At 41.7% G+C, this 26007-nt stretch overlaps 1 protein-coding gene across 1 annotated transcript; it reads right to left on the bottom strand.

The window, feature by feature from the left end:
- Positions 1–21511: 21511 nt before the first annotated feature.
- LOC307132159 (E3 SUMO-protein ligase ZBED1-like) lies at positions 21512–23689 on the bottom strand (the record flags this gene model as incomplete). The annotated part of the gene is made up of 2 exons (XM_079826326.1): positions 21512–22384; positions 22709–23689. The coding sequence occupies 2 exons, from the start codon at positions 23687–23689 to the stop codon at positions 21512–21514; spliced, it is 1854 nt and encodes a 617-aa protein (XP_079682452.1).
- Between the last annotated feature and the right edge of the window lie 2318 nt (positions 23690–26007).

The raw sequence follows: 26007 nt of genomic DNA, 5'->3' as shown, positions 1-26007 counted from the left end.
CGAGTCCTAGCGCGAGCTGCGAAATACAGAGGTCTCCCACGCGCCGAACGCGCGCAACATCAAAAACACGCATGCTGCATAGAATCGAGTGAGTTCAGTCACAATTTAATGACAGATTATTCGCGAAAAGTTTAGTTTTGTTGTTTTGAAAGTCAGCACTGGATCACCCTTTTTGTTTTACGTATTTGGCCAGTTTTCTGAGAGACTCTTTTGGTGAACTATTTGGGAGATACCGCTTTTCAGCCAACTCAGGTCATTCTTTTTGGTCACTTAATAGGGAGAAAGGACTCTAATGCTAATGGTCATTCAATTTGGCACTTATGAGAGAGACAGAACTGGCCACTCTATTTGGTCACTTTTGTTCAGTTTTGTTTGAGGACTTGGGAGAGAGAGTACATTCATTGGACACACTTTTCTGTTAGACTAGGCCTACTTTGTTACTTTTGGCCCAAAAAGTATCTACATATTAAGCTAAGTATTGAAGAACCTGCATTAAAGGCACAAAATGTAAAAAAATAAAAATAATTTGTATTAGAATATCCAAAAACCACTAGAACAATGTTAAATACAATGTTATATACTTGTGTACACATTATCCAAAATGTTTCCAATAATGTTTCAATCCAGAGAAACAAGCTATTTTAACCACCTATCAATGACATCATACCCAAGTTACCCTCTGTTTTTTTTTGTAGAAACCATGGAAACACCAAAGACACTTTAATATATTATGTGTTTTATTGGACAGATAAGCAACTGTTTGGATAGCCTACATTCATCGCCAGAAAACGAATGATTGTTATATAGCTCAACACAGTTAGTCTTATTGTTTAAATATCGTTTTCTTGATTTACCGCGAGTACCATGATTTACCATGCCTAATATCGATCTATATTACTGCAGTGTGAACAATTGTCTCATAGTATACTGTAAAAAAAAAAAAGTCAGTAAAAATAGGGCACAATGTACTGTATAAATATGAAGGAATTTTCCGTATTGGTTTTGTACAGTTTTGACTGTATTTTGAATTACATGCATTAGTTTGTATTTTAAGGGTTAACGGTAATTTCCGCTTTTATTTTTTACAGTGTAGCCGCCGAGCGAACGCACAGAGTATTACAACATAACTTTTAACACGCTCAAATAATGTATCTAATATGATAAAACAGCGCTGTGTTACCCCACATAAGCATGACCAGAAAAAGCGAAAGCGGTCGTCTGCGGCATAATAAAAGCTCAGTGAAATCCAGGCGTCATCAAGCTACGCCTTTGTTTTGAATAGACGACCTCTAGCGGCGAAAAAGTACATATTATGGCTTTAAAATCACTGAATCCATACATGCGTTGATGTGTCACATAAAAATATTGAAAATAGCCTACTGGATGCCTTTGAGCATACTCAGATCATTCAGATTTCAATGAAAGTAATGTGACAAATGTAAGTTTATGAGTAGGTTATCCCTGTGTCAATGAATTGCAAATAAATGGTGTGGACAAATGTCTTATTCTAGATTATCAGGACAACAATACAACTGCCAACAAGAGAGTAATGACAGTAATTGTAGAGCAGTGGAAAGAGCGTATAGTGTAATATTTGTGTAGGGCTGAGAATATGTTCCTTTATCTTTTCTACTTTGCGTGGGAGAACAGAATCCAAACCACCATAAATATTTTTCAGATGAAATTACCTCTGTGTTGATATGCAGTGGATCAACTGTAATACCTCACCCTAACCCTAAACTCGAATAACACAACCTCATTTTTACATTAGATCATAGTCCAAGATGTGTGCTTGCCTTTTAATTATTTACTGGATTTGTCGCTAATGGTGTAGCTTGACATCCACTTGGACATGTCTTTTAGATACTGAGAAACCTTACATGCTCGAATCCAATTAGACATCCTCAGTAATGTTTCCTCGTCCACCGTAATTATGTTTCATCATGCATGATCTCATGAAAAGGAATGCTATACAATTCGAGAACTGCATCTTTATGCTTAATCTTGTCTGTCTGCATAATATGATGCACTGAATCAGTGCTAAGATTGTGCTTTATATCAGTTCTCATACGGTGTCTTAAAAATATATCATTTTTTATATCAGTAAGAAACCATAACATGTGAGGTGTGATAGTCCTGTAGTGAATTTTGATCAGATTTGGTCCATTGAAAGGGGCCCATTCTTAGCTCCCTATAGTGCCTCAGTGAATGAGAGTGGAAAAAAACAGCAACTTCACTTTAAACGAATGTGGCATGTGAACAAAGCTCTTGGACAAGTTGCTGAGTGTCCAACTTCACTCCTATAGAAAACTTTAAACATTCCCTGCCCTTATAGTTAATCTCAGGGATGTGCATCACATGTTTGACCAACATATTTGCTGGCGTTAATCAATTTCAGGTCAGGATCGAGATCACATTCTCAAACTTCTGAATACAATAATATACAGCACTGGAAAATGTTCTCAATGTTTAGTTGTCTCTTGATTTTTTCCAGAGCTGTACATGTACATATTCCAATCAGGCATAACATTATGACCTAATATTGTGTTGGTCACACTTCTGATGCCAAAACAGCCCTGACCCGTTGAGGCATGGACTCCTGAAGGTGTGCTGTGGTATCTGGCACCAAGATGTTAGCAGCAGATCCTTTAAGTCCTGTAAATTGCGAGGTGGGGCCTCCATGGATCGGACTTGTTTGTTCAGCACATCCCACAGATGCTCGATTAGATTGAGATCTGGGGAATTTGGAGGCCAAGTAAACACCTCAAACTCGTTGTTGTGCTCCTCAAACCATTTTTTGCTTTGGATAAACACATTATCCTGCTGAAAGAGGCCACAGCCACCAGGGAATACCGTTTCCATGAAAGTGGTACGATAGGTGGTACATGTCAAAGTAACATCCATGGATGGCAGGACCCAAGGTTTCCCAGGAGCATAACATTGCCCAAAGTATCACACCGCCTCCTCCGGCTTGCCTTCTTCCCATAGTGCCTTCTGGTGCCATGTGTTTCCCAGGTAAGCGACGCACATTCACCCATCCACATGATATAAAAGAAAACGTGATTCATCAGACCAGGCCACCTTCTTCCATTGCTCCATGGTCCAGTTCTGATGCTCATGTGCCCACTGTTGGCGCTTTCGACAGTGGACAGGGGTCAGCATGGGCACCCTGACTGTTCTGCGGCTATGTAGCCCCATATGCAACAAACTTTGATGCACTGTCTATTCTGACACCTTTCTATCAGAACCAGCATTAACTTCTTAAAGGTCCCATGGCATGGCATTTTTCTATTATTTTATAGTGTTTTCTGAGGTGTACTTATATTATTAGTATGATTTTTACATCATAAAATGTCATAATTTAGAAATAAAAGGCATTTTTTCTATACTGCTGTTTGCCCTGTGGCTGAATGCCCTGCTTCAAGAGGCGTGTCTGCTGTGAGACTTCAGTAAAAACGCCCACTGTTGTGATTGGCTGACATCTTTGCATTTTAAATGAGCGGAGGGGGCGTGGTTTAACGAGGCACGAGCAGGCACGAGTCTGCCAGAGTGATTGATGGACCTGTGTTCACTTCTCATCAGTTCTCTCAGCATGTCTCAGTTCAGGGTGAACTGTTGTAGTTACTAGCATATACTTCAGGTTATTAGTTTATTTCTAGTCGGAGGGGCTGTCACTCATGTCAGAAAGTTAGTAACTTTAGTAAATTATGGATCAGCGCTGACTCGAGACGCGAACCGTTTAGAACGATTCAGTCCGATTTGGTGAACTGGTTCGGTTCACTAAAAAGAACCGATTCAAAAGAATGATTCGTTCTCGAACCGGACATCACGGAGACGAAGCGATTGCTAACAAAGTTATTTATAGTAACTACTGAGTTATGAGAGCGCTGTCAGTCAGCGCGAGTTTATTGTGTTTGTATCTGAGAGTTCTGAATAAACACGAGTCCCAGTCACACCGAGTCCTCTTCATCATTATTCTACCAACTTTGTAACACATGCAATGTACCATTACAGCGAGATGAACGAGTTAGTAAGTGTTGAGTATAGCATTATTTCTAGATATGTTCCAATCATATGAATAGCGTCATTGACGCGCATTGAGTAACGTTACACAGCGCAAACAAAGACACAACAGCTGTAATCGAATGTAATCCAGTTTATTGTGGGGAAAGCTGGCTAGCCTAGCCGGATACCCTCACGCTTACCCTCCTTCTGCTTAATCTCACGCCGGGTTTGGTGCCTCCGCTGTGGGCCAGATGCAGTACTGGGGGTCGGGGATGTTGGAGGCCGAGCTTCGGCGTGCGTGAAGTTTATCTCTAAAGATGTGACTGCTGATGTTAAACAGAAAAGACTGTATGCACATTTTAGAACAGATAGACGCGACAAGGACGTACAAAAACACTGACTCACAAGATAGAAAACACGAAAACACCATTCTGTCGGGAGAGAGAGAAGCCGCTGCGTGTCCACAAATAATAAATAATAAGCTACACATAAGAAATCAATGATCACAGATCAGAAGGAACTGAAGAAAGACTTCTGTTTTCATTTGTACATCCAAACACTGAGAAACTGCCAGTGTTCACTCGTTCACAACGTTAATGATCTGGAGTGTTTGCATGGGCGTGCCAGATTCTCTGGGCGGGGGAAAGGGAGGTAACCGTTCCTGCTTGGACGTCAAACCAGGAGACTTCAGGATTGGCTCATCTGGCCTGTCATTTTCTCAAAGGCAGAGAGAGACAGCCAGAACTCGGGTTTACATTGATCAACATTTCTATCCACTTGGGGACAATATTCAGGCTAGGGGAACTCATATTAATGTTGAAATACCTCATAAAATGAAAATTTCATGCCATGGGACCTTTAAGCAATTTGAGCTAGCTCGTCTGTTTGATCGGACCACACAGGCCAGCCTTGTTATGTTCTGTCTTCCAGTTTGTATTTCCACAGCATGAAGGTAAGATCTTACAGATTTATGAAACAACCGCTTGTTTTAAAGGGGTCCTATTATGCTGTTTACACATTATGCACATTTTACAGAAAACAGCATCCAGAAACTAAGAGAGTACAATGCAGGCTACGCATAAAAGCTTCTCCTGAAATGGAGCAGTTCTCACCCTGTCGGGACAATCTGTTGTTTGTGGATCACAACTTGTAATTATGTCTTATTAAGGTTTATGTCGTTGCTATGATGTAAACTAAGGGCAAAGCTTTCCCTTTGCTAGCCTGCTAGCCAACATTAGTGTTGCTATAGTGTTTTCTGTAGCTTTTGTATAAGCTCTCGCTTTTGCAAGACTGTTCACCGCCCCTTAGGAAAATTAACCACGTATTTGAGATCAATTACTGTTTGTATTAGTTTTCCGACAAGTACCATGATTAAATGGTGTAAAACTTTGTATCCAAAACGTATAAGAAAATGACAAAAAGCGTGCTCTGAAATCCGTGCTTGCAAAGTCCGTGCATGAAATCTGTTCTAGACGATCCTCTTGTTTGTTAATATCGTTAACAAGTCTGAATCAGGCTTGAATTGGTTTGAAATTGACGCCATCCTTAATATTTACATCTAGAGCTTGCTCGCTTAGTGTTGCCAATCACAGCACATTTTGTATTTCGGAAGGAGGGGCATCAACGAAATGGAGGTGCTCTAATAAAGTAAAATATGTGAAAAAAATAATGTGTTTTTTGGACAATCGAGCATGAACGCATATTCTAGTACACACAAAAAACAAAATCAATAGTTTGTAAAAGGGCATAATAGGGAAATATTCCCTTTAAAATATTACCAGTCTACTGACATTTGTTATGACATCCACTTCAAACATTTCAACGCTCATATAACTTGTTAACTCTACAGTAACTAAATCAACTTCACCAGACTCTTCGCCAGTGATGCCATAGAAATATACAGAGCTACTGCTAAATCAGACGTTCAAACACAAAATTCTAAAGATGGCTGCAGGCTTGTTTCTCGCGTAAGATAGCTTTATTTGTGAAAAGTTGCAAACTGAACAGCTGGAAGGAGAATGCCCCTCGGGTGGAACTTTAAAAGTGGTATAAAACAGAAATACTTGTAAAAGCCTTCCTTTTCTCACAAAACGTGGCCTTTTCTGGCTCCAAATGAAGCGTAATTCACTTTGTTGGTGTGACACCAAGCTAATGTGTGTTTACCTCAGTGTCACTATCTAAAGCTCAATTGGATTAGAAGGGCTGTTGTGCAGCCTGTTGGCTGGTTGGACACAGCAGTGGTTTTAAATTCCCTGAGGCATTAAGATAACAACAAAAGGAAAAGGGAAATATCAGATTATTGGACAGGAATAGAGACACAAAGCGACCTCCATCCACATTCAGCAGATCAGCTGTTTCCTTCTTTTTTAGGTATCTGACAAATGCCCCAAATGCACTTTTTTGGATGTAAACATCTCTTCTTAGAAATTTTGGACGGGTATTTACACTTGACAGGCCAATCAACAGTTAAAATGCTGAAATCTAAATCATTTTCTTGAATGTGATTTGATGAGCAGTGTTTTCAAGAGTGATTTTTCAGTGACTGACACTAACCAGTACACAATTCAACCACAATTCATGAACGATTCAAGTCATTTCAACAATAATGCCACCACTGTGTTTCAGTAACTCTCAGAGAACTTAATAACATCAGATCTGAACAATTCAATTCAATTCACATTTATTTGTGTAGCGCTTTTGAAAATACATATCGTTTCGAAACAGCTTCACAGAAAATGCATGCGTCTACATTGCAATTTAAAGTGATTTGTCCACGTTATGTATTTTAGAAATGCAACTCACACAGATTAGCTAACAATGCATTATTAATCAATATAATAATTAAGGCACAGAAATAAGTGAAACAATGAACGAGGACAATTTAATGAGCACTTGTGCAAATGTTTATCAGCAAGAGGCCATGAACTCAAAAGAGATGTTTTTACCCACTGACAGTCTCTGTGGGGGAGTAAAAACAAAGCAGTCAGCATCCCAGTCCTTGCCATTATAGTATGCAAATGAAACGTTGTCCTCATATTTTCTAGCGCATGGATGATCCTAATAGAGGTTAACGTTGAGGAATACAAATAAGACATTTAATCTTAATTGGCAGTGAATAAATGGTGTGTGTGTGAGAGGATGGGAGGTAACATGGAGCCATGTGTGAAATACAGCCAATAATCCAACAAAAAAGAACATAATACACTGAATAAAGACCTAAAAAGTGGACGAGTTTTCGTACAAAAATACCCTAATATGGCCAGACCTGCAGATAAAATTCAGGCCTGTTGTTTATCTTGTGTGAGGGGAATGGTAGCCGCAACAGCTCTGGTGGATATGTCACAGGTATCACCCGAAGAGGAAATAGGATGAATTATTTTAACAGACAGGAACCAACAGCATTATATGCTTTTACACAAAAATAGCTATTTGAGTTTACAAGTCCAAAAAATGATACATTATCAAAAAATAGATGCAATGAAAAATCAACAACAACAACATGTCTGACCCACTGTGTCATCATCAAGGAAAAATCTGAGTAAACAACTCTTATACTAACATAAGAATTGATATGTTAGTCATGTTGTCCATGACCCACCTCTTATCTCTGTTTCCGAAATGAGTCGGGTCTATGGCACAGGTATTCATGCAGCTGTGTTTGGCAGAGCTGAATCACTTTAAAGCGACCTATATATGGAATTCAGCCCATAAATGTAATGCCAACACCCACCTCTCAGTGTGTTCCTGAATTTCACTTTCTGATAAGTCCAAAACATATTATATAAAATGCTTTCATTACTATTACTTTGCTATTTGCAACATGTTCAAATGAGATTTTGTTTGATTGAACATATTTGATTATTTTTCCTGCATAAATTGGACGGAATATATTGGTGAAACAGGCGGTCTATTTCTGATCCAAGAGATGAGGACATAATGTTGAAACAAACTGTTTTTGCAGAAGTAAATAATTTAAAGCCTGTTGTCTGGTCATGAATAAAAACAAATTGCCTCAAATGACATTCAAAATGCAGTCATATTCTGGTGTAATAATAGAAAATTACTTTTAAAAGTAATGTATTACAATATAGTTTTACTTCCTAAAAAAAGTAAGTAATTGCATACTTTTTGTGTAATGTAATGTGTTACGTTACTTTTGTAAAAAAAAGTTAACCAATAAAATTTGAGCCTTTTTTATTATTATTCTTTTTTATATATAAATGTAACGGCCCTTTTAACACTGAAATGAATAAGCCTCATGCTGAAGGGAATGCACATTCACACCTGCACAGTAGAGGGCGCAGCTCAAACAAAACATAATGTATTGCAAAATAATATGCAGGAAAAGAAAATCCAACACTCTTACTTCAGGAATAAAAAATGAAACAAATGTGAAGTTTATCTAAAGTCATTTTCTCTTATTAGTATATTGTTGAGAACCGAGAGAAGAGCAAACTCTGCCCCGCGCAGAGGATCTCTTATCTCGGTATGGAGCTGGATTCGGTCAGCCGGACAGCGCGCCTCACTCCAGAGCGCGTCCGGTCAGTGTTGAACTGCTTGAATACGTTCAAAGGCAGGACAGCGGTCCCACTGAAATTATTTCAGAGGCTCCTGGGGCATATGGCATCTGCAGCAGCGGTAACGCCGCTCGGATTGCTTCATATGAGACCGCTTCAACGCTGGTTGCACGACCGAGTCCCGAGATGGGCGTGGCAGAGCGGTCAGTACCGGGTCCTAGTTACTTCTTACTGTCGCCAAACCTTCAGTCCGTGGTCAGACCCCTCGTTTCTCCGGGCCGGAGTGTCCCTAGAACAGGTGTCGAGGCATGCTGTGGTCTTCACGGATGCCTCATCCACGGGCTGGGGGGCCACGTACAACGGGCACGCAGTTTCGGGTCTGTGGACGGGGCCCCAACTGCGTTGGCAAATCAATTGCCTAGAGTTACTGGCGGTACGTCTTGCCCTGGCCCGGTTCAAGAAACCGCTTCGGGGCAAACACGTACTGGTCCGTTCGGACAGCACTGCGGCCGTTGCGTACATCAACCGTCAGGGTGGTCTACGCTCCCGTTGCATGCTCCGGCTCATCCGCCATCTCCTCCTGTGGAGTCAGAAGTTTGTGAGGTCACTTCGTGCCATTCACATCCCAGGTGCGCTGAACCAGACAGCCGACGAGCTCTCTCGCCAGTCGACACCTCTGAGCGAATGGCGACTCCACCCCCGGAGCGTCCAGCTGATATGGGACCACTTCGGAGTTGCACAGGTAGACCTGTTCGCTTCTCCGGACTTGACCCATTGCCAGTGGTACTACTCCCTGACCGGAGGTACCTTAGGCATAGATGCACTGGCGCACACCTGGCCCCGGGACCTACGCAAGTATGCGTTCCCCCCAGTGAGCCTTCTCGCACAGACACTGTGCAAGGTCAGGGAGGACGAGGAGCAGGTCTTGTTAGTTGCGCCCTACTGGCCCAAACGGACCTGGTTCCCAGAACTCCCACTCCTCGCGACAGCCCCTCCCTGGCCGATCCCCCTGAGGAAGGACCTGCTTTCTCAGGGGCGGGGCACTCTATGGCACCCGCGTCCAGACCTCTGGAATCTGCATGTCTGGTCCCTGGACGGGACGCGGAGGTTCTAGGTGGCCTACCACAAGCAGTGGTAGACACCATCGACCCCCTCTACGAGGCGCCTCTACTCTCTGAAGTGGAACCTGTTCGTCGAGTGGTGCTCTTCCCGCCGGGAAGACCCCCGAAAGTGTTCGATTAACGTTGTGCTTTCCTTCCTGCAGGATGGGTTGGATCGAAGGCTGTCTCCCTCCACCCTCAAAGTGTACGTCGCAGCAATAGCGGCGTATCACGATGCAGTAGATGGTAAATCCTTAAAAAAAAAAAAAAAGAAAAGAAAGAAGAAAAAAAAAAGAAAAAAAAAGAAAACAAAAAAAGAAAAAGAAAAGAGGTAAGCACGACTTAATCGTCAGGTTCCTCAGAGGTGCGAGGAGACTAAATCCTCCTCGTTCTACCTCGATACCCTCTTGGGACTTAGCCCTGGTGCTCAGAGCACTTCAGGGTCCCCCATTTGAGCCTTTGCAGTCTGTTGAGCTAAAAATCCTGTCCATGAAGACAGTTCTCCTGATTGCATTGGCTTCAATCAAGAGGGTAGGGGACCTGCATGCACTCTCGGTCGACGAATCGTGCCTAGAATTCGGGCCGGCCAACTCTCACGTTGTCCTGAGACCCCGGCCTAGATACGTGCCCAAGGTTCCTACCACTCCCTTTCGGGACCAGGTGGTGAACCTGCAAGCGCTGCCTTCGGAGGAGGCAGACCCAGCCCTAGCTTTGTTATGTCCCGTCCGCGCTCTACGCGCTTACGTTGACCGGACTCAGAGCTTCAGATCCTCACAGCAGCTCTTCATCTGTTACGGAGGCCAGCAGAAGGGAAATGCTGTCTCCAAGCAGAGGTTGGCCCACTGGATAGTGGATGCCATTGTCTTGGCTTACCAGTCCCAAGACGTACCTTGCCCGTTCGGGTTGCGAGCACACTCAACAAGGAGTGTTGCTTCTTCCTGGGGGTTGGCTCAAGGCGCCTCGCTGACAGATATATGTAGAGCTGCGGGCTGGGCGACACCTAACACGTTCGCTAGATTTTATAGCCTCTGTGTAAAGCCGGTATCTTCCCGCATTCTCGCCCCCAGTGGCCAGCAGCGCTAAGTGCCCGTTCTAGTGTCGGCTTGCATACGCCACTCCCGCCCTCTGGGCCGGATACGTGCGTCTATTCTGCTCCAGTTGTGTTCCCCGGAATCGGCTAACCCTGTGAGTTCCTCCGTCACCCCTTCGGTGTCAGACGTGGCGGCCGTCTGATGCCAGGCCTGAACCCGTATGCTTGTGGAACGTGTGTGTAGGCTGGGTTCCATATGTTGCGGTCCCCTCACGGCTACCCCATATGTGTATTCTCCACGGTACCAGCTACCCTACTCGGCAAGCCCCGTGTCTTTCCCTCGACAGAGCTTCCTCTGTCGTCTCTGGGTGTGTTCTTCCCCCACTGGAACCAGGTTGGGTCCACTCCAGAGACTGCCATTTGTTGCACTACCCTGTTAGGTTAGTCCTTATGTGTATTCCACCTCTCCTTCCATTGAAGGATGTGGTCCGCACCGTACCATCTCCCGAGACGGGCACGCTTTCCCAGCGTTATCCAATAGTCACGCTGAGTGGGTCTTGCAGGAACAGCAGTGACTGTCCTTCCCTGCCCGGAGCCCTGACTCCCACTCTAACATAGGAGTGGTCCAGGGAGCTCAGGCAGGACCTCCTGGCGTGTTGGTAGGGATCCCAATTCGTTGGTCAGTTCCGACGTACGTCGAACGTGACCGACTGAAAGGGAACGTCTCGGTTACGTATGTAACCCTCGTTCCCTGAAGGAGGGAACGGAGACGTACGTCCCGTCGCCAGGTGCTGTGCTTCAGCTGAAGGCCCGAGCCACTTATCTCGGCTCCTCAGTTGAAAACGGTATGCGGCACTTCCACTTCCTTATTTATACCCGCAACGCGGGGTGGTGCGTGGAATGCGTGATCGCATGCCAATGTTTATTGGCTCGTTTTTAATTACTCGAAGTAGGTCGGTCTCTGAAAACAGATCCCAATTCGCCGGTCAGTTCCGACGTACGTCTCCGTTCCCTCCTTCAGGGAACGAGGGTTACATACGTGACCGAGACGTTTTCAGGTACAGAAATTGATCAAATGTAAAATAACATTGCATATTTGACTGTATAAATTAAAGATTAATCCTATCAAACTTACAAAAGCTATTCAATCAAGAGCAGTGAGTAATGTCCTTGTCTTTTGTTGTTTGACATTAAACAGACAGCAGTAAAGGCTATTACCCCTTTAAGACCTAATGCTCGGCTATGCGTTGTCTTTCTCGACTGTCTAAAGTTTACTTAAGACATATACAGACTATGTCTGCTAGAATACTCATAAAGATGGACATGTTGACATACTTTTTGTCTGAATTTGTCTGTTCAAGAGCAAGACTTGAAAGAGAACTCAATTTGCGCGCTTTCGGATGAGTGCACAGAGACACATTTTCTCACAGCGTGCGCGACTTCTCATTCGCGTCTTCTGGCACTACACCCGGGTGATGACGGCGAAAATGTCTGGTCATATTCGAACATACGGCAGCATTCGCATGCATTGAACAAAGTTTACAAAGAGAGAATTATTTGAAAAATGTGAAGAAAAAAAAATGTATTTGAAGGACTTTTACACGGCACCCCTGCTCTCGTCAGACGGCACCCTAGCACCCCGGTTGGGAAACACTGATCTATCTATCTATCTATCTATCTATCTATCTATCTATCTATCTATCTATCTATCTATCTATCTATCTATCTATCTATCTATCTATCTATCTATCTATCTATCTATCTATCTATCTATCTATCTATCTATCTATCTATCTATCTATCTATCTATCTATCTATCTATGTTTGTTATATCTTGAGTGGACAAAGTTTAAGGGGGTCATGAACTTAAAAAAAAAAAAAGTATACTGTTGTCTGAGGTCAACTTATGACGTTTGTGTGGTTTTTACATTCAAAAACATCATAATGAATAAGTAATAGGCTATTTTCTGCCTTGGTTTTGAGGCTCTCTGAAAAACACTCAGATTTGATGGCCGTGCGGCACTGAACACTTGGAAGTAAATGCCCACGGCTAGGATTGGATAAGATTTGCATATTTAATGAGCTTCAGCTACTGTCTGTCCCAGGAATTGTCTGGGGAAATGCTCAGAGAACTCGCATATCAAACAAATACAATGATTAAATCACACACTCACTCACATACTCACTCGCTCACTCACTCGCGCGGACACACACACGCACACTCATGCGGACACAGACACACTCACTCACTCGCGCAGACACACACACTCACTCACTCACTCGCGTGGACGCAAACACACACACACTCACTCACTCACTCGCGTTGCGCGGACACACACACTCGCGCGGACGTGGAGACACACACACAATCGCTGGCCCATAACGTTACAAGTCCGATCACGAGTGAACCTATAACACCTTCTCCACCCTGTGACAGCGTGCTAAGGTATGTAATCAATAGATTTCAAACTATCTGTAATGTTATGCAAAACTAACACATATAAAAAAAACTACTTTTAGCCTACTCACATAAGTGTGTGTTCAGAAGGAAGCTTATGCAGGGACTGCAACGCCATGTTTATAGCTTGGTAGCGCAATCCTTAGCTCACAAATCGGTGGGCGGGGCTACAGAAGCATATTTATCTGTAGAGGCGTCTAGGTCCTGTTATGGTCGGCATATTCTGAGAGCTGTCGTTTTCTGGGCCTGGTGTCAATAAAAGCTTTTCTTTGACTAACAAGGAAGTTGAAACTTACAGGATATTCTTATATTACCATGACCTTTTATATATCAAAAGCTCAAGGGAAAGTTGATTCCTCAGTTCATCACCCCTTTAAAGAGAAAACAAACATGATTAGGAAATATATCTTTGAGTTGCAAATAAAATAGGCAGCAATTGTGATGCATGCAATTTCAAAATAATCCATGGAAATCAGCAAACAATTACTTCCAAAAAAGATTTCAGACCTGTCTTTTATGGCTGTGAACAATGCACAGTCTGTCTTGCTACATGAAATCATGGCATGAATGAGTTGGAGAGGGGCACGTGGAGGAAAACTGTTTGCAAAAGATTCTGGGGAGATGAATGATAATTTTTTTTAATGCGGAAAGGTCAACACTTTCTCTATTATGTCAAATTTCATTACAGAGACAGCCATCTCTACCATTCAGGTTAGACTTAATGCATCCAAATTGCAGCAATTACAACTTCATTTTAAAACAGCCTTTTTTTCCAGACAATGATTATTGCTACATAATCATTTTATGAGAGATTGCAAGGGAAACAATTCTGTTCTTCCTCTAGGAAAATACAAAAGGACTAAATGTATATTTAAATACATTTTCTTCCTTTCGAAATGGATTTTAGAAAAAAATATCAGTACATGCACTTAGAAATGAGTCACCTGTCATTTAAAACCTACCTGTCTAATCCATCAAGCACTCAACCTTTAAAATATGCTGGAAATATAAAAAAGACAATGACTGCAGCCTCATTTCTTCAAGGCACTTCAAGCAACCTTTATCCTCCTATTGAGTCCCATTTTTCACTACTTCAAGTGACTCAGTTTGACAGTTTAAGCACGCTCAACGGCAGTGTGGCCTTTAGTAAGGCTGAACTTTCGGATTAGTCTTAATTACTCACTTTATCATATTACCTCTGCAAAATGCCGAAAGCATAGGCTGGCTTTCACTTTAATTAAACAGAGGAAGAGAGCAGGGCTGCAGGGAGTCGTGACAAAGAGAAGACAGAGACAAAGCAATACCTAAATATCTCTGGAACACTAGCCAATATATGACCTCCACCCTGAATAAAACTGGGCAGCAGGATGATGAGGTTATACCAGGTCATTGTTCTTATGGTTGTCAACAAATCTCCTAATAAAGCTGAGGCTGCTGCCTCTTTGTGGACAAAAGAGGGAAAACACCATTCATGAGAAAAAATGATTCATTTAAAAGTAAAAGCCTTATATGTGACCCTGGACCATAATACCAGTATTAAGTCACACAGGTATATTTGTGGCAATAGCAAACAGTACTTTGTATCGGTCAAAATGATCCATTTTTCTTTTATGCCAAAAATCATTAAGTAAAGATCATGTTCCATGAAGATATTTAGTTAATTTCCTCCCGTAAATATATTTTAAAAAGTATTATTATTAGTAATATGCCTTGCTAAGGACTTCATTTGGACAACTTTAAAGGCGATTTTTTTATGCTGGTTAGGTATGTTTTGAAGCATGGCAGCTGGTTTGAGCTGGTTTATGCGGGTCCTTAGCTGGTCATGAGCTGGTTTAAGATGGTCAAGTGCTGGTCCTAAGAAACTAGCTCCAGCTCAGAACCAGCTTAAACCAGCTCATGACCAACTTTGGCTGTTTCCAAAGCAAAAATAGAGAAAGTACAAAAAAAAGGTTCTATATGGCACCAAAAATATGGCTCGTAATCATAGGGGAACCTTTTTTAGTGCTATATAGCACCAATTTTGGTGCTTCAGTGGTTCTTCAGCGGTTCTTCAAAATTGGTGCTATATAGCACTAAAAAAGGTTCCCCTATGATTACGAGCCAAGAACCATTTTTGGTGCCATATAGAACCTTTTTTTTAGAGTACCAACTAAGCAAAATTATGTATAGATTATGTATAAAATGTAAGTTGTAACAACTTCTTTATTGAATTGCTTATTTATTATCTTTCCTGTTGTTCTGATTCTGATTATCAGCTGCCTACAGTTCAATCAAAGACATGTTGATGTTCAGTACAAACTAGGGATGTGCCGATCAGGTTTTTTTTGCCCTCGAGTCCGAGTCATTTGATTTTGAGTATCTACCGATACCTAGTCCCGATCCGATACTTCTATAATATAAGTATATACTTCTATATGTTAGTGCGCAGTAGATTATCTGTCATTCCTCCTCTCTCCTTTTTTCAACATTTTCTCATAAGCCTCCTCATTTACATCACTCTTTCTTTTTGTCTCCTTCTCTTGCCCTGTCTCTTCCCCTCCTAAAGCTGAGCTCTGGTTGATATTCTTTTCATTGTTTAACATTTTATATATTAAAACAGCTGTCAAATATGAAATGTTTAGTTTGGCTACTTGCATCTCGCACCGTTTACTGAAGCGTGTTACTCGCACAGCAGCTTCTGCATATAAAGCCTGCATACTTTAATTTGATTGGTCATCTCAAAAATGTTGATATTGATGAGCGGTGACGGTGACAGACCGCAGGCAGGGCAGCTCAGACGAGAATATATCCTTGCAGCATTAAAGTAGTGTTAATACTCTATTAGGCAATTATTTCGCAACATTTATTACATTTAACACATATTAACACTTTGTTGCCCTTGACTGTTCTAGTTGCTTCTATTGCTCTCATTTGTAAATCAATTTGGATAAAACTGTCTACTAAATGACTAATATAGGCAACATTATTTGAATCCATTTAACACTTGTTCTGAACACACAGTCAGTGTGATATGATAGTACATTATTTGAATCCATTGAACAGTTGTTCTGAACACACAGTCATTGTGATATCATAGTACATTATTTGAATCCATTTAACACTTGTTCTGTACACATACAGTGTGCTATCATAGTGCATTATTTGAATCCATTGAACACTTGTTCTGAATCCACAGTCAGTGTGATATCATAGTACATTATTTGAATCCATTGAACAGTTGTTCTGAACACAGTCATTGTGATATCATAGTACATTATTTGAATCCATTGAACAGTTGTTCTGAACACAGTCATTGTGATATCATAGTGCATTATTTGAATCCATTGAACAATTGTTCTGAATCCACAGTCAGTGTGATATCATAGTACATTATTTGAATCCATTGAACAGTTGTTCTGAACACAGTCATTGTGATATCATAGTACATTATTTGAATCCATTGAACAGTTGTTCTGAACACACATTCAGTGTGATATCATAGTACATTATTTGAATCCATTGAACACTTGTTCTGAACACACAGACAGTGTGATATAATAGTACATTATTTGAATCCATTTAACACTTGTTCTGAACACACAGTGTGATATAATAGTACATTATTTGAATCCATTGAACACATGTTCTGAACACAAAGACAGTGTGATATCATAATATATTATTTTAATCAATTTAACACTTGTTCTGAACACACATTCAGTGTGATATCATAGTACATTGTTTGAATCTATTGAACACTTGTTCTGAACACACAGTCAGTGTGATATCATAGTACATTATTTGAATCCATTGAACACTTGTTCTGAACACACAGTCAGTGTGATATAATAGTACATTATTTGAATCCATTGAACACTTGTTCTGAACACACACATTATTTGAATCCATTTAACACTTGTTCTGAACACACAGTCAGTGTGATATCATAGTACATTATTTGAATCAATTTAACACTTGTTCTGAACACACAGTCAGTGTGATATCATAGTACATTATTTGAATCCATTGAACACCTGTTCTGAACACAGTCATTGTGATGTCATACTACATTATTTGAATCCATTGTACACTTGTTCTGAACACACAGTCATTGTGATATCATAGTACATTATTTGAATCCATTAAACACTTGTTCTGAACACACATTCAGTGTGTGATATCATAGTACATTATTTGAATCCATTGAACACCTGTTCTGAACAAAGTCATTGTGATATCATAGTACATTATTTGAATCCATTGAACACTTGTTCTGAACACACAGTCATTGTGATGTCATAGTGCATTATTTGAATCCGTTCAACACTTGTTCTGAACACACAGTCAGTGTGATATCATAGTACATTATTTGAATCCATTCAACACTTGTTCTGAACACACAGTTATTGTGATATCATAGTACATTATTTGAATCCATTGAACACTTGTTCTGAACACAAAGTCATTGTGATATCATAGTACATTATTTGAATCCATTTAATACTTGTTCTGAACACACAGTCATTGTGATATCATAGTACACTATTTGAATCCATTTAACACTTGTTCTGAACACAAAGACAGTGTGATTTTAATCCATTGAACACTTGTTCTGAACACACATTCAGTGTGTGATATCATAGTGCATTATTTGAATCCATTGAACACTTGTTCTGAACACAGTCATTGTGATATGATAGTACATTATTTGAATCCATTGAACACTTGTTCTGAACACACAGTCATTGTGATATCATAGTAAATTTTTTGAATCCATTGAACACTTGTTCTGAACACAGTCATTGTGATATCATAGTACATTATTTGAATCCATTGAACACTTGTTCTGAACACACAGTCATTGTGATATAATAGTACATTATTTTAATCCATTGAACACTTGTTCTGAACACACAGTCAGTGTGATATCATTGTCGTGTCTTTTCTTCTTAGCAAAGCAATAATGACCACTGACGACTTGAATTAAAATAAAACGAACTGTTTACTGAAATTTCTTTACAGGATTACAAGCTGTTGCAGCGCACACACATTGAATCAGTCTCATATCTCTCTTCTTCGCTTCTGCGCGCTCTAGCTCTACACTAAGCATTATGGGTAGACTTTTCTTAAAGCTGAACAACCTAATAAATAGCAATCTAAACTGTTTCTGTTATTATTGAAAACAATTAATTAAACAATAATATTATTACTCTAATTAATTCACAACAACCTCCCCCCATGAACAACTGTTCATCAACTTTCTAATGCATCAAATCTCTAATGCATAAAGCAACTGAATGGGTCTCTTCAACACAGTCCCTGTGGATGTGCAAACAGCACAGGATCTAACTTTGCCATCTCGGCCTGGAAACAGCTGTTCAATTTTTCCTAATTTCCAGGTTTGTCTCGGTGTGTTGGCATCTCAGATGAGAACAATGTCACCCATCTTCAACTCAGTAGGTTTCTGTGTTTTACAAGAATGTGCGGATTTCAGGTCCAGTAGATAGTCCTTTCTCCAGCGATTCCACAGGTTGGTCATGAGTCGGTTCCTGTATCTCCACCTTCTTGTCAAATCCTCCTTACTCACAGTGGGACGATCGTAGTCTGCAGGAAATGGTTTTGGAGGAAGTGAAGTGAGTCGGTCACCAACCAAGAAGTGTGCAGGTGTTAGTGGCTGTGGCTCGTCAAGCTCATTGTGGACAAAAGTAAGGGGTCTGGAATTTAGTGTGGCCTCTACTTCGGCAAGGAGCGTAGACATTTCTTCAAAGGTGAGCGATGCTCTTCCTAGCACCTTCCTCAGGCTCGTTTTCACAGACCTTACAAGCCTCTCCCAAAATCCACCCCACCAGGCTTCTCGTTCTACAATGAAGCGCCAAGTGATGCCTTTCCCCGAGAAGTATTCCAGAATTTGTGGATCTTTGATGGATTTCCACAGCTCACGAAGGTCTTGGTTTGCTCTCTTAAAAGTTTTGGCATTGTCTGAATAGATGATTTTACACAGCCCTCTTCTGGAAACAAATCGCTTGAGTGCTAACAGGAAACTTTCAGTTGACTGACTAGAAACCAGCTCCAAATGAACCGCTCTAGTGACGGCACACGTGAACAGAGCAACATAAGCCTTGCATAGCACAATCTCATTCTTTGCATACAGTGGACCTGCAAAGTCTATGCCAGTAACCTCAAATGGAGGGGTCTCAGTTATTCTGTCTCGCGGTAATGGAGCAGTGTCCTGTTGTGCGGGCTTTGCTTTAAATCTTTTGCACACAGTACATTTAGACAGAATACTTTTCGCAATTTGTCTGCCTCTCAAAATCCAGTATTTGCTTCTGATTTGTACTAGTGTGTCTCTCAGACCAGAATGCATGATAAATTCATGGTTGTGCTGAACCAGCAGCTCACAATATCTGTCTTTGTTGGGCAGAATCCATGGATGTTTTTCTCTGTAACTAAAATCTGACTGTTGCAGTCTGCCTCCAACACAGAGCAATTCATCTTCATCAAGGAAAGGTTTTAGGTCTCTGATTTTTGAATCTGAGTTCAGGGGCTTACCAGCCTTCAGCAAATTAATCTCATGTCCAAAACTGCCATCTTGTGTCACTTTTATCCAGTACGTCTCAGCCTCAAACATTTCCTCAGCAGTCAACTCACCTCGTCTCTTAGAGCTTGAACTTGCATTGTGCAAAAACCGTTTGATCCAAGCAGTGACTCGCAACACTGTTTTCAGCTTGCTGTACTTCAGTAGATCCAGCACATGTTCCATCCCCCTTTGGTCACTGTTGCTACTGATTTGCATGGTTATCTGCTGACCTTGTTTGAGCTCACTAGTCACATCTTCGTCGCTTTGAGCTTCATCACTCTCTTCCAGCAGATTCGGTGCAGTCAGAAATGAAGGTCCTTTCCACCACAGTTCACTTTCCTTCAAGTTAGCTACAGTCTGACCTCTGGTGGGGAGGTCTGCAGGATTGAACTTGCCTTTACAGTGATACCACTTTGCAGGGTTGGTTAAAGACTGGATTTCAGACACTCGGTTTGACACAAACTGTTTCCATTTGTAAGCTGGACTGCGAATCCACTGCAGCACAATCATCGAATCCGTCCACATGTGAACATTATGGATCTCCATATTCAGCGGCTTTAACAGACTGTTTCCTAGTCTTGCTCCAATCACTGCTCCCCTCAGCTCAAGACGAGGCAGTGATATCTTCTTCAGGGGGGCTACCCTGGACTTTGAAGCGACAAGGCACGTGCTCTTCGCTCCATCGTCAGCTACTCGCAGCAAGTAGGCGACAGTACTATAAGCTTTCTCGCTTGCATCACAAAACACGTGAAGTTGTTGTGCATCGTGTCTGTGCTCAGATTTTATTCCATACCAATGAGGAATGATTAGGTGGTGGATCTGTGGAAGTTCTGAACACCATCCTTGCCATTCTTGTGCAAGATCTGTGGGCAGCTCCTCGTCCCATCCAAGGCCTCGTATCCACATCTCTTGGAAAAGGCATTTCACACGCACAGTGAATGGGGTAAGAAAGCCTATTGGGTCGAATATGCGAGCAGAGAGCTTTAGAACACTTTAGGGTTGTGACGGTGACGGAATTTTCCCACCGGTTAATCGACGTGTGATAACACCGGTATTACCGGTGTCGGGGGGGGGGGGGGGGGGGGGGCATATTCTGTTATATTCTATATAATTATTTAATGCGGTTGTAAATGCCCGTACGTTTTACTTTCACTTTAGTATTAACGGCAAGGCGCCAAATGTGATGGGTTCAATGAAAAACACTAAAACAAACACACTTCTAAAAGATAACTTTTGTTAACAAAACGAATAAGAATACACAATGAATTATATAAATTGTTTATGAATAATAGAATTCTATATAATTATATTATATAATGCGCTTATAAATGCCTGTAGGCTACGTTTTACTTTCACTTTAGTATTAGCGGCAATTCGCCGCCAATTGCTTGAATGGTAGATACAATGAAAAACACAAAAACGAACTCGCTTCTATTAAACGCAGAACTTTTATTAACAAAATGAATAAGAATACACAATGCAATAGGCCTAGTATAAAATAACAAATAACTTACAAAAAAGTTTTAAAACTTAAAACTGAAAATCAGGAAACAATGTGGCAGCAAATAAATAAGAAACATAATATTATTTATAATTTGTTTATTAGCCAAACGAATAAGATTGGAGGGACGGCATAGCCTACACCAAATAAATTAGGCCTACACAAAGTTTAAATAAAAATTATCAAACACTGTGGTACCAAATAAATAATAAATTAACATGAAAAAAACACCTTCCAAAATCACCTTAGATAAACGGCAAAAGTCCACACTGGCTTTTCAAAATTAAAACAAAAGGAAAATTAAAACTCTAAATTGGCTGTTGCGGAGACGGTGGAGACAACGCCTAAATGTTCTTTGCTAGGAAACCCAACATGTTCACCATCTGTGGTTTAAGAAGAGATCTTGTGGGGGTGACTATGTTTCCCATCGTGCTGAACACCCTCTCGGATGCGCAGCTGGTTGCACACACGCAAAGATATTTTTTGGCTACCTTTGCCAACAGAGGAAGCCTATCTTGATTCTCTTTCCACCAGGCGAGAGGATCCTGCTCTGTGTTAATGGGGGACTCCTGAGCATAGATGGCGATTTCCCTCACCACCTTTTCTGGAATTGTCAATGCAGCTGTCCCAGCGCATGCTTTTCTTTTTAATAAACTTGCTAATGTTTTTTTTCTTTTGGGCTGCGGCTCGGCTGCGGCTTCCTCTTCATTGTCTTCTCCCTCTTCTCTCATGGGGTGCGCTGACTGCGCTCTCCTACTGATGATGACCGCTTCTTCCTCTATCATCCTCTTGGTCTCCTCAATATTAGGGTCGTAGTCACCTCGGTAGCGCGGGTCCAGGAATGTTGCCTTGCGCATAAGTTCCCGGCTTGCTTCTGGCAGAGCTTCATATTTCACATCTAAAATCGATATGATGCCAGCTTTCAGGTTGGCTGTCAGTTGACCATCCTCATCCGATGGGGCCAATTTGTCTTCTTTAATAAGATGCAGCACAGGGAGTAGAGATGAAGCGGTTACGTAATTCTCGCCGGACAGAATGTCGGTGAACTCGCCCACTGGCTTTAACGCTTTGTTCACCGACTGCAACACATCCTCGTCTTGCCATGTGATGCTCACATTGGCTTTACGGTCATCAGCAAGAACTCGATTGATGGCTGTCCTCTGCTCTAGCACCCTCTCAATCATTTTCTGCTTGGAGCCCCAGCGAGTTGCACAGTCCTCATGGGAGAAAATAAATACATTATTATTATTATTATTACCACCAATGATAATAATAACAAATGCAACGGATGTGGCATTAATTGTAGCCTAAAATACTTATTCATACATCGAAGTAAAAATGCTTCAAACATTTAGGATTTATTATAAATTATTTTAAATCATTTAAATGTCTCAGAACGAAAAAATATCTACCTTAAACCTAACTTAAACTAAGTAGCCTACACCAGCTTTTCATGTTTTATAAATTGCATTAACTGTATGGTTTTATTAGGTTGTTTAGTCTACTATAGGATTTTTTTGAAGATATAATAATAAACTTACAGTCACAAGCGAGTGCTCTGGGAGGCCAAGCTCGACTTGAGCTTTCTGCAGCTCCCTTCTCCTTTTCCAGCTGTGAGAGAACATGCCGTTTATTGTGCGACAAACTGCTAGGGCACGGTCTGTGCAGGCTTTCTCCGTCTTCTCAATGGTGTTGGACACAGCTAAGTTCAGGTTGTGCCCAAAGCAGCTTAACCATGGCCAGCCTAAATTACGAACTGCCGCCTTAATGTTGGTTCCGCTGTCAGTTGTGAGACAAGACACTTTATTTTCTTCTAATCCCCAGTCATTCAGAGCCTCCTGCAAAGCATCGGCCAGGTTAGCAGCAGTGTGGTCCTCTGGCAAAAAACTTGTCTGTAGGCATTTTGACACCAGTGACCATTCCGTGTCAATAAAATGGAAAGTAAGTGACATGTAAGGTGTCATTCTTGTGCTCGACCACATGTCTGTTGTGAGTGCAAAATGCTCAACTGTTGAAATATTCCGTTGCAGCTCACTCCGGACACGGTTGTAGGCGCGTGGGACAGCTGTTTTTGAGAAATATGAACGGCCAGGCAATTCATACTGGCTGTCGAGAGTGGCAATGAGGTCTTTGAAAGATTGTTTTTCGACCGTGTAGAAAGACACCATTTCTTTGCAGATGTATTTGGTCACTGCATCAGTGCATTTGTTCCACCTCACACTGTCCCTCTTATATTTTGTGCATCGCGCAAATGCATCACTAATTGATGGCTGTACCTGTGCGTCTGGATTCTGCGGTCGATTTTTTGCCACAGGGCCCATTTTGGCAGCCTCATTCTTGTGGTGCGCTTGAAGGTGTGTGTATAAATTAGATGTGTTTCCTCCGGATGCTGCCACCTTCGTCAGGCAAAGTTTGCAGATTGCCTCATTAACGTTTTCAGGTTCCCTGTTTGCATTTGGTTTGAATCCAAAATATTGCCAAACAGGTGCTTTTGCATTTCTTTTAGAAACTAAATCTTCCATCGTGTCACAGCTCACTCTTCTTGTCAGTAAGTTCGCCTTCCTCTTGTCACGTGATAAATGAAATTGGACTCCTGGAGCTGATCTGACACGAATAGACAGCCGCGCTCAGTTTTTTAATTCAACCGCGCTCAGTTTTTTAATTAATTTTTTGTTCAGTTTTTAATTGTAGTGTTTGTTCTCTAACATAATTAAATTATTTTTTATTACTATAAAAATCAAAACGACGGTGGGGCGCGGTGTCGCGGTGGGCAAGTGACGTAACCGGTGTTGTGGCTGAACACCGGTATCACCGTCAACACCGACTATCGCAGCAAGCCTAGAACACTTCTTTTAGTATTCTGTCTTTTAGCTACAGCATCCAGCAATGCAGTCAGATCAAAGACGAAATCATCTGTTTTAGTTCTCCATACCAAGCCTAGTACCTTCAGCACAGATCCATGCATTTCTGTCTCCTCTGCAAGTTCACTCATCGTTGTCTTCCATTTCTCCTTCAATCCAGCACAGTTGGTTGTCCACTTGCAAAGGTCCATGCCAGCTGCAGACATAATCTCTTTTGCACTGGACATTATGTTGAAAGCATTTTCAACATTACTTGCACATGAGATGAAGTCATCAACATAAAGTGATTCTTTTATTGTCTTCACTACCTCAGGAAGTTGGGCTTCATATCCCTTTAGATGCTTTCTCACTGTAGCTGCTAGGAGGAATGGGCTGGGGGACACTCCGAACACCACTCTCGTCATCCGTAGCACACGCTGCTTATCGCCTGCATCTTCATGGGGTGGTGCAGTGAGCCAGAGGAACCGCACAGCATCTCTGTCCTTCTCAGCGAGAGAAATCTGCAAGAAAGCCTTCTTGATGTCCGCAGTAAAAGCAATCTCATTCAGTCTGAATTTGATTAGTATGCTGAGCAGATCTGGATTCAGGTTAGGGCCAGTTAGTAAACAGTCATTTAGTGATGGAGAGCCAGTGTCATGTGATGAGGCGTCAAACACCACTCTGAGCTTTGTTGTTACCTTGTCTTCACAGAGAACAGCATGATGAGGCATGTAGTACTTCACAGCGGTTGGGGATGACCTGTCCTCCACCACGTCTTCGACGATGCCCTGCTCAAGGTAATCTTTCACAACTTCATTATATCTGTGATACAGCACTACATCTGACTGCAACTTTCTTTTGAGTCCTTCAAATCTTTTCTCTGCGATTCTGTAGTTATCTGGGAGTTCTGGTTTGTCAGGTCGCCATGGCAGCTCAACTTCATATCGCCCGTTTTTGAACTGAGTTGTTTTTTCAAACATGTGAAGAGCTTCCTCTTCTTCAGGGCTGTCGGCCTGCTGCATGGTAATGCCCAGGGACTCTATTTCCCAGAAGGCTTTCAGATGTTCTGAGACCAGCGTGTCTTCATTAATCTGAACGTGCATGCATGCTGCGTCCGAAACACTGGACATTGTGACTGGGCCCTGCACTGACCATCCAAAAATGCTCTCAATGGCCACAAGTGCATCTGTAATTCTTTCTACTTGGCCTGACACTATACGCCAATAATAGTCTGCACCAATCAGCATCGACAACTCTGTATCACAAGTGCTGGGGTCTGGGTAGTCTGCCAGCTGCAAGCCTTTTCGTTTCAGCTCTGCTTGGATGTGCTCACCTGGGATCTTCATCACAGCAGTGCATACTTGGGGGGTCTCTAACGCTTCTACTTCAACTTTCTGCTCTTCGTTCCAAATGTTCTGCAGAATTACCTTCACTGTGCTGCGTCTTGATGTTACTGGTGCTGCAGAGCCAAAGGTATGAAGTGTGAATGTTTCTTGCTTTATCACAGGTAATTTCAAAGCTCTTACGGTGTTCTCGCTGATGAAGCTTCTCTGACTGCCCCCATCCAGTAGACAGCGAATGCTTTTACGTCCACCAGGTCCTTCTGCCCATGCTCTTACAGTCTGAAGCAGCACAGTGTTGTTCTGTTTAGCGGGCTGTATCTTTACTGAATGTGAAGCAAATGAAGAAACTACATGGTCTCTATTGTCAGTGTCTGAAATGTGTGTTTCTCCTTTTTCACACACAGCACCATGATGTCTGCCTCCACACACATTACAGCACACTTTGGCCTTACAGAATCTTGCAATGTGCTTTGGACCAAGACAAACAACGCATCGTCCCATTTTCATCAATTTTTCTTTCCGTGCAGCAATATCAGTTTCTGGACACAGTTCTGTTTTGTGTGCTGCACTGTCACAGAAAAGGCAGTTCTGTATTCTTTGACTGCTTGTTTGCAGTACTGCAGCTGATGGCATGTGATACTTTTTCTGCTTCATTTC

The sequence above is a fragment of the Gobio gobio genome (assembly GCF_949357685.1).
Source record: "Gobio gobio genome assembly, chromosome: 10".
Lineage (NCBI taxonomy): Eukaryota > Metazoa > Chordata > Actinopteri > Cypriniformes > Gobionidae > Gobio > Gobio gobio.
Note: the sequence above shows the minus strand (reverse complement) of the source record. Positions and strands in the feature narration are given on the sequence as shown.